The 14,657-nt window shown below is 43.0% G+C and overlaps 1 protein-coding gene across 1 annotated transcript; it reads left to right on the forward strand.

Moving 5' to 3' along the window:
• Nucleotides 1-734: 734 nt before the first annotated feature.
• Nucleotides 735-14,308, forward strand: kif28 (kinesin family member 28). The gene is given in 27 exon segments (XM_026171331.1): nucleotides 735-908; nucleotides 1,260-1,451; nucleotides 1,594-1,644; nucleotides 1,725-1,877; nucleotides 1,968-2,003; nucleotides 2,099-2,218; nucleotides 2,565-2,672; nucleotides 2,780-2,934; nucleotides 3,011-3,122; nucleotides 3,201-3,268; nucleotides 3,422-3,564; nucleotides 3,642-3,763; nucleotides 3,897-3,987; nucleotides 4,167-4,227; nucleotides 4,536-4,659; nucleotides 9,756-9,891; nucleotides 9,986-10,104; nucleotides 10,220-10,327; nucleotides 10,417-10,509; nucleotides 10,705-10,845; nucleotides 10,945-11,015; nucleotides 11,091-11,225; nucleotides 11,458-11,624; nucleotides 11,877-11,971; nucleotides 12,059-12,191; nucleotides 12,329-12,462; nucleotides 12,911-14,308. Coding segments are annotated over 27 exon segments (3,201 nt in total). The 3' UTR covers nucleotides 13,070-14,308.
• The last annotated feature ends 349 nt before the right edge of the window (nucleotides 14,309-14,657 follow it).

The raw sequence follows: 14,657 nt of genomic DNA on the forward strand, positions 1-14,657 counted from the left end.
TTTGCGGAAAGTGTCTTTGAATGCATGAATGAAATAACCACAGAAAACAGAAATCCTGTTTATGTCAGTTTACACTGCTGACAGCTACTGACAGGAGCTGAAAGCAAAAAATAAAAACAAAAATAACACAGGCGACATCCTGTGGTCCCTCAGAGGTTGGAAGTCAGTCGAGCTTTACACCCTCACCACCACAACACCACAACAAAAAAGGGATGATTTTGGCATCTTTACACTGGCACTTGCCACGAGCTGTTGCTGTGAAATTTGATCTCACAGAAGGCTTAGATGTTGGTATAAAAGCATGTGTAAGTGTGTTGTGTGTACTCCCCCAGGGCTTTTGTGTCTCTTTTATAATTTATAGTGTAGATGAGGTGAAAGTGAAACCAGCCTTTTCTCTTCTGGTCCATCTTGCTGAGAGAGGCTAGGAGAGGGTAAAAAAAAGAAAGAAAGAAAAGCATATTTCTACCCATAACAACTCTCATGATCATTACTTTAGTGAATAGTCGGAGATCATAAAATGTGTAGCAGTACTTTCTACACATCTGTTATGTTTTTAGAGCTGTATGAAGTGCTTTAGTAATCAATAACATTAGACAAGGATCTGTTTAAATGCCATTCTGTTTTCATTTCCATTCTTAAAATTGCTTCCATCTTTTAGCAAACCGATCCATGTTTTCAGTTAAACAGGTTAAAGTGTACACCAGCGTTCCTGTCACACAGCCCCGACTGCGCTCATGTTACCGTGTAACTCGACACAGCATTGAGTTGTTCTGAGTGAGGGAGCTGATCAGTCGGTCTGCCCGTGTCCTGTGCCGATACTCGCCTGCTGCACCATGAGGGCTAAAGTCTCAGACATGCACAGTAAGGACTGTGTCAAAGTGGCTGTCAGAGTCCGACCGTTCAACAAGGTCAGTGTGCTGATGTTTTCTATAATAACCACTATTTATTTTTCTTTTGTAAGCCTTTGCTGTCTGCTTTTTAAATACTCATATTTTGTATTCTTAAGGTGTGACCCACACTGATATACTGCATACTTTATTTACCCTGATAAATCCTGTTGCTTCTTTTAACATTTACAACAGTAAATATAAAATTCAAAATTCAAATTGTGTGTTATTGTGTCTCCTACCTTCCCTTGCACTTACCCTCACATTTTCCTTGAAATCTAAAATAAATGCTTTTATAAACCATTTGCTCTCCCAGCTCTTTTTAGTCTCTCTCCATCATTTCATCTTCTTTCGTTTTCTTCCTTCACTCAGAGAGAGAGGGATGCGGGCAGTCGCTGTATCATATCCATGGTTTCGAGCTCCATCACCATCCAGGATCCACGGGATTCCCAGAACCGACGGTCTTTCTGTTTCGATTATGCCTATTGGTCCCACAGCGGTTTCACAAGAGACCACAGGGGTATCTATGTGCCTGAAGAGCCAGGAGGGAGATACGCTGACCAGGTCAGGTCATAAATGAGCTGGGAGTGTGTTGTGCAAGATAAAATCTAGATGGTTTGGGCAGAATAAATCTGAATGGATATGAAGTGAGTTATAAGATTAATAAGAATTAATTTACATCTCATGAGATATCATCCATTCCCAGGACAGCGTGTTCCAAGATTTGGGAGAAGGAATATTGGAAAATGCGCTGCAGGTAGCACTCAGTCTTTATCCGATACTCTCTATCTCACGTCTCAACTCTTAATAACAAATGTTCTAAAATTACATGCGCAGGGTTATAATGCCACATTGTTAGCCTACGGTCAGACCGGCTCAGGGAAGAGTTACTCGATGATGGGTTATGGGCCTAACAAAGGCCTGATTCCTAAACTCTGCGACCGGTTGTTTCAAGCCATCAAAGAAAACCAGGAGAACAGACAATGTCAGGTGAAGCAAAAGCACAAGACGATGCAGAATGCTGTGAATGATTCAGTGTGTAAATGATCTAAAATGTGTTTCTTCTTCATGTCCCTGCAGGTCTTTTTCAGTATGTTGGAAATCTATAATGAGCAGGTGGTGTTTGGAGCAAATTTGTTTCTCTGGATATGATACATGCTACGATGCTATTATGTTTCCTGACTCTTCCTTTTCCTCCCCTCTCTGTCCAGGTGGTTGACTTGCTGTCTCGGGCGTCTCGGACTCCGGGCGGGCTCAGAGTCAGAGAGGAGCAGCAACGAGGTTTCTATGTGGAGGGTCTCCGCACAGTCCCCTGCGAGACTGCAGCTCAGGTAGAGAGATGAATGGAAAAAGGATACAAACCAAACCAATCAACTGCAGTAGCCAAAGGCTAAGGTTGCAGTCATGTGCAGTTAATATTAGAATTTTTAGGGAATTAAATGCTTTGTGATCTTCTTCAAAGAGAGCCTCACGAAGCAGTCCAGCATGAATCTGTTGGACTCGTCTGGCAGTGAGCATCAACATTCATCAGAGTCAGAAACTAACAGAGTTAAAGACGATACGGCCATCAGTCTGAGCCCCACCACACTGGGCGATGTCGAAGCATACAAAGGGACATGCTGCTGTTTAATCTAAAAACCAAAAAATATATTTTTGTTCAGAAAAATGTGTTTGCAGGTGGAGCAGTTGATGGAGCAGGGGACGAGGACTCGAACCACTGCCGCCACCCACATGAACGCCAACAGCAGTCGATCGCACATGCTCATTATCCTCCAGCTCAAACAGGTAAAGAGGTTCTGTGCACACTTTTCCAATTTGTTAACATAATTAATACAAGAACAAACATATGTTGTATAAATCTACATTTATGTAAGTTATATTATTCCTGTCAGATCTTCTCTAAAGAGAGCATCACGAAGCAGTCCAACATAAACCTGGTGGACCTGGCTGGCAGTGAGCGTCAGCGTTCATCGGGGTCAGAAGCTGATAGGCTCAAAGAGGGCACGGCCATCAACCTGAGCCTCACCACCCTGGGCAATGTCATCAGGTGACCTGCTGTTTGACTTGATTTACTTTGCATTTACTTTAGTATTTTTGACACTCTTCCCTCATCTCTCCTCCAGCTCCCTGGCTGATGTTGCGGTGGGGAAGAAGGTTGTCCATATTCCTTACAGAGACTCGGCCCTCACAAAGTTGCTGCAGTCTGCACTGGGAGGCAACAGTCGCACTGTTATGGTATCGGACACTCATTTGATACGAGGTTGAGTCATTGGAAGATGCTTTTAAAGTAAATTGAATATATTTGTTTTTGAGATTGCCACATTGAGCCCTGCTGATATCTGCTATGAGGAGTCTCTCTCCACGCTGCGCTATGCTGAGAGGTACAATAAGCACTGTAAAGTCTTCTGGATATTTCCCTTCTGCTCTATAAGTAACATATTTAATATACGTTTTATACTTTAGTTCTTTTTGGCCTCTCCTTTATGTCGTTCTACACCTAACTTCTTGTCCCTCCACCTTTTCCACTTCTTCAGGGCAAAGCGTATCCAGAACCGTGCAGTGGTGAACGAGAGCCCCACCGAGCGTCTCGTTAAAGAACTAAAGGCAGAGAACGCCAGACTGTTGCAGCGTCTGAGCCGTCTGGGCCAGGAGGGACGCAGGGCGAATGACGAGACCAGTAAGAATCAGCGTTTGAATGCAGCAGAATGGGATTCAGAGCTGTTGACAGGTCGTCTCGTATCTTTGTGTGTTCAGAGGAGCTCCGTCAGCTGCTGACCCACAATGAGCTTCAGATCAGAGCCATTCAGACTCTATGGGAGCAGCATGTGCAGGAGGCCCTGAAAGACTGGGAGCAACAGTATGCTAACATCACACAGGTGCATGCATAGATACATACGTAGATGCAGACATGCAAAACACACAAGCAAAGGCTGCAAATGCATTTGATGGAGGTTTTGTATGTAGTGTCTTTAAATGGATGTTTCTTGTTTCCCTCGTCCTCACTGGCAGGAGAGGAGGATGATGCAGATGCATCCCTACATCCTGAACATCAACGAGGATGCTCAGCTGTCAGGGGTGGTGAAGCTTTTCATCCAGGAGGGTTAGTCCATCTGAATCTCTCTGTATCTGTGCCACGAGATGTATGGTTCTCTCCCTGATAGAAGAAGCTACTAAAGGTGGACAATACCAGATAGTTAAATGGCTTAAACAGCTTAATGTAACAAACATGTCCCGCAGATTTTAACATGTTTGGTGAAATGTTAATCTTTTTATCTTTAGGGGAATGGGACATCGGACTGTGTGACTCCTCCCCACGGTCCATTTGTATCAAGGGTCTAGGGTGAGTTTGCCATCATTGCAAAGAATAAGAAAATTGTCTTTTCGTCTGTATGCATATACACTGATGGGGTCTAAATATTCTTTACATCAGTTTTCTGTCTTACATAAAATTGTTTGTGAGGGGCAGCCAATCAAAAGCTGTTAAAGGCTGGGTATCCATAAAATGAGAGGAGATCCATTAATAACATAAGTAAGGATTATCTTGATGTGTGAATAATGCAAACAGACTGCAGCAGAGTCCAATACTAAAAATATACGGAGCTGGGAAGAAGTCGGATCAGTCCCCTTTTTTGTTTTTATGTGCGTTAGGATCCAGGAACGTCATGCTGTGTTCAGGAATGAACAGCGCAGGGTAACGCTGACCCCGATGACAGGAACAAAGGTTATTGTAAATGGCAATCCTGTTTCCCAGGCAACAGAGCTGCAGCACCTGGTGGGTCTTGACTCAAACCTCAATTATATGATGTGGTTGTGTGACATGCTGTTAAAGTATACACTATATATATATATATATATATATATATATATATATATATATATATATATATATATATGTATTAGGGGAGCAACGATACTCGTATCGATATTGAACCGTTCGATACAGTGCTTTCGGTTCGGTACGCATATGTATCGAACAATACAACATTTGTAATTTATTTTATCAACTTTCCTTCTGACGATGCTGTCTGTGTTGAGCGCTCAGTGAATCAGCGTTCGACTACTCCGCCTAGGCTGCACTGTCGAGCGCAGATCCACTGAGCGTTCAACGTAGACAGCATAGTCAGAAGGAAGAGCGCAGGGCAAGCTAGCAGACAGAAGTTAAGCTCTCCTTGCAACATGGCAAATTGAACCTCCCCCACCCTCATTCAGATCTGGCGTTTGGAATTATTTTGGTTTTCATGTGACGTATGACCCTGAAGGTAAGCGCATCATGGACTAAAGTAAAACAGTATGTTGGATGTGCCACGCAATGCTCAATTACATGGGTGGGAACTAGTGTGTTAGTGCAGTTAGCTCATTAACGTGTTAGCCGTCTAGCCCCACGCACAGGGCATCAGGGGTAGCTCTTTAACGGAGATTTGCCACGTTGTGGCGTTAACGTCATTTCAACGAGATTAACGCTGACAGCACTAGTGGGAACACAACGAATATGACTGCACATTTATGCCGACATCATCCTAGTGCAAAGACAAGTGGAAGCAGACAAAAACAACAAGCATGCATGCTACAAACTTTACCCGAGTCATTTAGACAGCCGTTAGCACATGATTCTCCTTATGGGGACCTGATATGTTTAATATTGTGGCGAGCTCAGACAAGGAGGAGACGGAGGTGTCGTTTGGTCTTGCTTCCCGTGAGCTAGCCAGAGAGCACAGCCGTTTATTGACATCTGCAGAAGAACACTGCCGCTAGCTAACTGCTCAGCGCGGCAACCGCACAGCAACAACACACAGGGCGCCCTCTGACCCCGGAAGGACACACCGTCGCAGCGAGAGGGCGTCACCCGTCACTATGGCAACATAACTGTACAAACAGAACCCCGAACAGCCCTGACTGGCTACATAACCCCCACCTAAGGGGTCAGTCGTCCCCGACGACCCCATTACCCCACACAAAGTCCTGCAAATGTCCAGGTGCCTTCTTTTGGCGCACCGGCCGGTCACGACCGGCGGGGGAAAAGTCACCCGGGTCAGAACATGGGGTGCCACCATCATCCCACTTCTGACACCAATGTGGCGAGCTCAGACAAGGAGGAGACGGAGGTGTCGTTTGGTCTTGCTTTCCGTGAGCTAGCCAAGGAGCACAGCCGTTTATTGACATCTGCAGAAGAACACTGCCGCTAGCTAATTGCTCAGCGCAGCAGCAACAACAACACACAGGGCGCCCTCTGACCCCGGAAGGACACACCGTCGCAGCGAGAGGGGGTCACCCGTCACTATGGCAACATAAACAAGACATAACTGTACAAACAGAACCCTGAACAGCTACCCGGTTGTTCAGTGATGACGTGACGAATCCTACTTCCGGGTCTAAAGTAGTCTGCGTTTAATATGGCTTTTGTGTTGTTAACATGTTTAATGTTATGTATTTTCTTCTATTTGATCTCAAAAAGCTCCTAAAACAGTCAGTGATCCCTGTTGACCTCCCTCGGCTTTTATTACCACTAATCATTTATTTAAGCTCAGTTTTTAAAACCTTAGGATGTAACTACAGCCCAGCCTATGCAGCAGTATATGAATGACTAACCTCGTATTGTGGATGGATTATCTCAGTTGTTCTCCTGGCTGAAGTTTGGTCCTTTTACAGCATCCTGCCATGCGATTACATTTGTTCCTGACCACCGAGAACACTCACGTTAACTTTTATCTAGTGGAAAAAAAGTTAGCTTGTTTATATTATGCTAACATAGCTGTGTCGCTAGCGGTCACGTAGCACATCATTATATACCAGCTAGCCAAACTTCAGTAACTCTACAAACGTCACTGCTGTTTAGTTTTCTGTCTTCATTTATGCTGGAAGTGATAGCAGAGCTGTACGTTTTAATTTGTTTCCAAAACCCCGCAGTCAGGACATGCTATATTATATTTAGATAGAAGCTAGCGAGCTAACTCCCTGCTAACTTCTAACTCCGTTAAATGTCATAAATTCCGTTTTCATGGATGCCTGGATGTTAAACTCAATTGTTACACCTGGTAGAGCAGAACGCTGATCATTTTATTAAAGATGAAAGACTTTAGATAGTTTTTCAACTCTCAGTAATGCCATAGTGATCGTTTGATATATGGACCTGCAGCTGAGTTTAGACCCAGACACGGCTAGTGACTTCAGACTGAACAATTGGACATAGCCCCCACCTAAGGGGTCAGTCGTCCCCGACGACCCCATTACCCCACACAAAGTCCTGCAAATGTCCAGGTGCCTTCTTTTGGCGCACCGGCCGGTCACGACTGGCGGGGGAAAAGTCACTTGGGTCAGAACATGGGGTGCCACCATCATCCCACTTCTGACACCAATGTGGCGAGCTCAGACAAGGAGGAGATGGAGGTATCGTTTGGTCTTGCTTCCCGTGAGCTAGCCAGGGAGCACAGCCGTTTATTGACATCTGCAGAAGAATACTGCCGCTAGCTAACTGCTCAGCTCGGCAACCGCACAGCAGCAACAACAACACCACACAGGGCGCCCTCTGACCCCGTTGCAGCGAGAGGGCGTCACCCGTCACTATGGCAACATAAACAAAACATAACTGTACAAACAGAACCCCGAACAGCCCTGACCCGCTACAATATGCTGCTGAGAATATAGCCCAGAAGAAGCATATAGTATTGCTTTTATTTTGGAAAGAGCCATTTCTCTGTAATAAACTCTCTTTTCCAAAGATGAGTGATTCCTCAATCAGATACAGGGCTTGCAAAATCACTAGCCCGACGTCCCGGGGCTAGCGATTTTTCCAGTCGGGCTACCAAAATCTATCTCTGCCCTGCCCGTCGGGCTATTGTAGGAAGGAAAAATATATGCCAATGCTTTTGCATTCTTTCGGAAATGTAGCTGGGTAATTATGTCATTGGCATCGGTGAGTCACTGTCAATATGTGACATATTGAAGTCGCGTTTGAATTTGCGCTTGTTTTTTGCTTTCACTTCGCAATCACGTGAACTGTGTATAGAGAGCGACAGCACTGATTGGTGAGTGATGATAATTTGCGCACCAATTCCTCTGACATCGTCTTATCAATCGTTAGCTTACTATGCAAACATGACAAGTGAAATCTCCCGCAGCAAGCTTAAACATATGAGAGGTTGATCGTGCAGAGAATCGCTGACCACTGTGTGTGTGTGTGTGTGTGTGTGTGTGTGTGTGTGTGTGTGTGTGTGTGTGTGTGTGTGTGTGTGTGTGTGTGTGTGTGTGTGTGTGTGTGTGTGTGTGTAAAAGCAGCAGGATATATATTTTAGTTCTGCTGAGCCAAATAAGACAGGTCAGGGTGAAGAAGTGACAGCCAAAGAAAAGCTTACCACAAAACGGAAAAGTTATGACAAATCAGACTATAAGGCAAAAAGAAAGTGCAGCTTTATGGTTTCATGGACAAAAGAATTTCTGTGGCTGCAATATGACGAGCTATATAACCGGGGCTGCACATAAGTGGTCCGCAGGTGCGCATTGGCAGTCAAAAAAACAAACAAAAAAAACCAGCGCACAAGATATGAAGTTGCAACGCGTGTTTGCATACATAAGATTTTCTGGAGGAGGACAGACATTTGTTTAGAACTCTTAAAGATGTCGAAGAAGCTCCTTTAAGCAATTACTTTGGTGTTCCTCCACCGCCAAACAAATGTCAGAAGGAGTCCGAACCACAAAAGAAGCACGTATTCTCGGAAAAGTGGTTGCAGGAGGTGAGCTGGCTTCAAAGAAATGATGAACGCACAGAGATGTGGTGCGGAATGTGCCGTGAAAATTCCACTCTAGCGGACAAAAACAGTGCTTTTTATATGGACACAAACGCGCGTTGCAACTTCTTATCTGGTGCGCGTCTTTTATTTTGACAGCGAATGCGCACATGCGGACCACTTATGTGCACCCGTGTAAATAACATAATGTTCTGCCGGGTGTGTTGTTGGTTTTCTCTCGATTTCTGAGTCGATAAGCGCCTTTGTTACTGGGACCAGTCATTTTAAGAAAGGCCCCCATTAGAACCCATGAGAAATGCAAGAAATGCATTATTGCTCAGTCTGCAATATCTTTCCCAGAACAAACACCAATTGCAAATAACATACTAAAAATAAACCTGAAAAATCTGTTTAGAACAGCGTACTATGTTGCAAAGAGTGAACTACCACTGGCAAAATTTAGCAGTCTTTGCAAACTTCAAAAAGCAAATGGCCTAGATCTTGGTTCCACTTGCCTCTTATCCGTGACTTCAGCGGAAATTTCAAATTCAGGATCTGACACAGACTGATTCATGTCCTACACAGTTCTTACAAGTTCATAGAAATTTCTGTTCAATTAGAACCAAGTATTTGAGTTGATGATTGTAATTTTTATACAATGTTGTAATTTGTTTTTCAACAATTTTTTGATTAATGTTTTGTTTCCTTTACAATATTATAATTTAATGTATAATATTGTAAAGGAAACAAAACATCAATCAAAAAATTGCTCTCTTTTTTATTCGGGCTACATACATTAATTTTGGGCTACCAAAAACTGAAGAGTCCCTGCCCAATGGGCTACCAGGGATTTTGAAATTTTGAGAGCCCTGAGAGATATTTATTTTTTTAATTACTTTTGTTTCAGCAACATTAAATTTAAAAACTGTACTTTTGAGTTAAAATATATATTTATAATTCTAATAAATGACAAATTAAAAAGGCATGAACATTTTTTTTGTATCGAAAAAATATCGAACCGTGACACCAAAGTATCGAACCGAACCGTGAATTTTGTGTATCGTTGCACCCCATATATATATATATATATATATATATATATATATATATATATATATAAATTTTTTTTATTTTCTATTTTTATCAGGATCGCCTCATTCTGGGTTCCAACTGCACCTACCTGTTCATTGGTTATCCATCAGAGAGATGCGGGGATGACTGGAGTCGCTATGATTACGATTACTTCCAGTCTGAACTGGCTGCAGCTGAGGGCATCCACCTGGGTGAGCGGGAGCGTGAATAACTCCACATGAAGGGCTCTTATTTTTTGAAGGAAACTCACTGAACTCATTATATTATTCATCTGCATGTGTTTAGGTGAGTCCAGTGCTGGATCGAGTCAGACAGACCCCAGTCTGCTAGCTGTCTTCTTTGATTACATCAAATTGATGCCCATGGTGGCTGAGGCCAACCAGATGAGCCAGGAATTGAGCAAGGTAACGCACGGCCTCAGGGTGAAAAATTCTGTATTTAACGTGTTCCTAGAAAGCAAATATCTTTGGTTTCCTGTGCGTCATCAGATTCTGGCCATGTGTTGCATTGTGTTTGCAGGATGTGGAGTTCAAGCTGGAGATTAAAAATCTGGCACTGTCAGATTCAAAAGGCCACGATCTAGAGAAAGACATCGTTGTCAGAGTCACCTCCAAGGGAACCAAGCAGGTTGGTCTGTCCCTGTATGGGGTGTTTTGTCACTTGTGTAAACTGCAGCGTCACTTTGAAAGATTACAATCTTTGCATGCACTCTGCAGGTCTGGATGTGGTCCAAAGCCAAGTTTATTAACCGCAAGTTTCTGATGGAAGAGGTTTACCAGCAGCATTTGGCAGAGCAGAGCGGAGACAATGTATGTTAGCTGAAAGAACAATGTTGATGTTTGTTGGCTTGTATTTACCTTTACATCTCTGCAGATGTTTAAGCTAAATAAAACATGTGCATATTCGCTATATTGACATCACATATTGTTAGGATGGTCAGCACTTCCTAAAGCATAAACCTTTCCAGACCAGTAACTCTATTATTAAGACTTTTATGTTTTTAGGAAGTAGCCGGGCTGTCAACAGTAACATTACCCAGAGATAAAGACCCATTCTGGGATCCAATTGAGCCTCTTCTCCTGGGCACTGCCCACCTTTGGCTCCAATCGTTGGCCTTCCGCATCCCTCTGGAAGAGCAGCTAGAGGTACAAACTGATATACTCCATACACACTGGCATCTTCATCTAAAAGTATTTTCAGATGACAGTTAAATAAAGTCAGTGGGTGATGATCCCGGTCTGCAGGTGTTGGGGTCAGAGGGCACAGAGGAAGGCATTCTACAAACACAGCTGGTCCCCTGCTCTTCAACTGGACTGTATGTCACACATGCACAGACACACAAACCTTCAGTGCACAGGTATATCAGTAACTAGACGTTCGCACTTCCCAGCCCTCTGGGTGAGGATGACATCCTGATTGACCCATCAGAGATACTGGGTAGACGACTAGACTTCCAGCTGGTCCTGGATCAGTGTTGTGGCTTACGCTGGATCAGAGAGGCCCGCAATCGAGGTGTTCAAATTGGGTAAGGCACATGTGGCTCGGTGTAGAGTACACTGCATTAAATCCTATTGAACTTGGAGATGGAAACCTGGTATATATTTACTGGCACATAGAGGAAGCTGTTAATAATTTTAGCTTTTGAAAAGGTACCGTGGACTCAAGTGTGAAGTCTCCAGTCGTGTCGTCTTCTAAAAGAAGAGAGTTGTGAAATGCTTTCTTCTCTCCGACATTACTTAATCTCCTTACTCTGTTAGTTTCAGGTTATTTGACTGCAGCCAGCCTCTGTACACTCCAGCTGTTTGGCACAACGTGAATCCTCTGCTGGATCACAGAGTCCACTTTGCCTCCCTCCACACCTCCCAGCGTCTGCTAGACTTCCTGCAGAGCAGCGCTGTGGTGCTGGAGCTCTGGGGCCTTCAAGGTGAGGATGGACATTTTTTTTTATTTATGCCTGAAGTAAGTGAACTCGGTGATAGCTATTATAACAACAAGACATGCTTAATTTTTTTTTAATGAACCGCGTGGGATTTAAACATTTAAACTGGATTTTAATTTCATCGTGTGTACATTATACATCACATTATTAAATTTCTCATGCAGGTTTAAGAAAAGCCACAGCTGAAATAGAAAGTTTCTTTAAAGATTGCTGCTCAGTGCTTGTTTTCTATCCCAGAGGGCTGCACTCAGTTGAAGTCTTCACTGGAAGGTGTGCGGATGACTGCAGATGGCATCTTCATCATTGATGAGTCGAGTCCAACAGAAAACACAGTGAGTTAGACGTTTAGGAGTAATTGTTTACGTTGACATGAGTTATTTATTGTCTTATTTATTCAGTGTGTGTGTGTTTTATCACAGCCTGTAGACCCCTCAGACCTCAGTTGTTCAGTAAGAGCTCTTCAGCAGGACTTAGATGAACTAAAGAGTGTTAATGAATCACTGAGGAAAGAGAATCACAATCTGAGGGAACAACTCAACACAGCCAGGAATGGTAACAAAAACATACACGAGTTTGTGGTTTCTATTCCAAAGAACTGAAAAAACTACCACACATATGACTTTGGAAGCTTTTGACTTGCTCTTTCAGAAACACACACACACACACACATTTCTCTCTTCTGGTTTTAGGTGGCGAGGGTGCGCGTAGTCGCTCGGTGCGTCCCAGCTGTGATGCAGAGTTTGCCCGCGCTCTGAAGGTTTTCTATCACAGCATGACTTCAGTAAGAGGTCAGCTGCAGCGCCTGCGCAGACACAGGCCCAGCGTACGTATTCACGTGTTATCTTCTGTCTTAGCATGAGTTAGTGTTACTACAATGTGGACATGCTTAAAATCCTTAATATAGTGAATCCGCACAGAATGAAATATTGACCTGTTTCATCACATTATTAGCTCCAAGAGTGAACAATTTTGAGCTGCTGCGTTTAGAAAATTACATCTGTGCTGTAGTTATTTGGCTTATGCCTCCAATGCATGATAACTGAAGCACTGTGAAGGATCTGCAAGTGTTATTGTTGTGAAAACTGTTTAAGGTCTGGCCAAAAGAATTATTGACTTTAAACATTAGGAATATGGTTCCGAGAACTGGAGCTGATGTCATAGCAATTTACCAAAACGTCTGATAAATTGCACTTGAACAGATTGAATCCTGCCCATGGATATAACACTCCTGTTTGCACATCATGCAGGATGTTAATGTGCGTGCTTTCCAGGAGGAGTCAGACCTGCTGGGGCTCAGACTGTTTGTGGATGAGCAGAGTCATTTGCTGAGAGACTTCTCGGAGCAGCTGGAACAGAACGTCTCTACGCTCAAACAAGATGTGGCCGCCATCGTCCGCCGGAAACGAGAACGATCAGGAATCTGGTCTTGACCAGGGTTTTTATTTTTTAGGAAAGTATACATTTATGTTGACACTTTAATTTCGCAACTCTGCAGATATTCCGGTTGAGGGTATGAAATGAGCAGAACCAGGTTCTTACAAACTAAATTCTTTGTTTGGGTAAATAAACATGACGGGGATCTGTTATGATGTTCCTCATTTTCTGTCATATACACTTTTCAAATGGTACATGCTTGTGTTAAAGCTGGAAAAGCCATTGAGATAATGAGGTACCTGAGAGCCAAAAGCCTTTCTACTCTTAGCTCTGAAGGATGTCACCGAGAGCAGATATCCCGAATATCTAATATCTGAGGCACAGCAGCTCCACTCACTTGTTTTAACAGTCAAATTGACTGAGGGGCTACAAACGCTCAGTGAAATCAAAAGGGGCTGTTTTGAAATAGAAATCATGAAAAGCTACTCTAATGGAGTTTAAGAATGAGAGCATGGGGTTAGAAATGAGGCCTAACAGATTAGAATTAGTTCCCATTAATGAACACTACATGCACAGTGGACCATGTTCAACATGGTCTTCAACTTTATACATAAAAGTATTCACCATATTTTCTGTAATACTTCCTTCTTACTTTTTGTCTGTAAAATGAAGTTTATTCCGGTGGATTATTCTTTTAGTACGCTTGGTTAACAACAATGTATATGCAAGTCTACTATTAAGAGTAACTACAAGTGAAGTCTGTTTAAAAAAAGTTTATTAGACTGCATGTATAAGACATCGTTACAGTTCCAAACTGCAAATAAATTAAAAGGCAAAGACAGCTCAAGTTTCAAAATTCACAAAATTCTTACCGGTACACATTTTTTTTAAGCATCATTAAAAATCCATTGTGTTTTCAAGCTAATGTAGTTCACTTTGAAGCTGTATCACTGGATGACAGAAATCTTCCTCGTGTCTCACTGTGGGGGGATTAATGTTAACGTAAGTGAACAAGAAAAAGACGTCAAACAGCTGAGCGAGATCGTCTCTCCTTATGTTGAGTTTATGACATATTTACGACAGCGTCTCTCACTGCAATGTCTAATTTGGAGGTAAAAAGCACAACGGTTGATGTTTGTAAGCAGTCACGACTTGTAAGAGTACAGACAGTTGCTGTAGGTCCAAAAAAAGATTAGCGTGGGCACATTTACAGGAGGAGGCAGATGTGAGGCAGATTAGTCATCACACAGTACAGAATTTATAAAAAAAAAAAAAAATCTATGTACAAGAAATATGCAGGCAGACAAGCTGACAGCACATAGCTGCTCATGAGAAATTTAAAACAAGACAGAGATGAGAGGAGCGAGGCAACGGCGAAAGGCAGAGGATAAGCCTGGCTTCAACTGAAGAGGTAGACTGTGGGATAGACAGACAGTTACAGATATTCTACTGCGAGGAGAGATTAGATTCTTCACAAATAAGCACCACATGTTATTTTTTATCAGAACTGATCATGTTAGGTTTAGGATCAGTATCTTCCTTTCCAAAAACAGCACCCAGTAACATGAATGTACAGTTACAGAGAAAGCTGAGGGTCCAGGTGAGGTAGGTTAATCAGGTTTCTAGGATTAGGGACCAAACGGA

Source organism: Astatotilapia calliptera, chromosome 1 (genome assembly GCF_900246225.1).
Source record: "Astatotilapia calliptera chromosome 1, fAstCal1.2, whole genome shotgun sequence".
Taxonomy (NCBI): Eukaryota; Metazoa; Chordata; class Actinopteri; order Cichliformes; family Cichlidae; genus Astatotilapia; species Astatotilapia calliptera.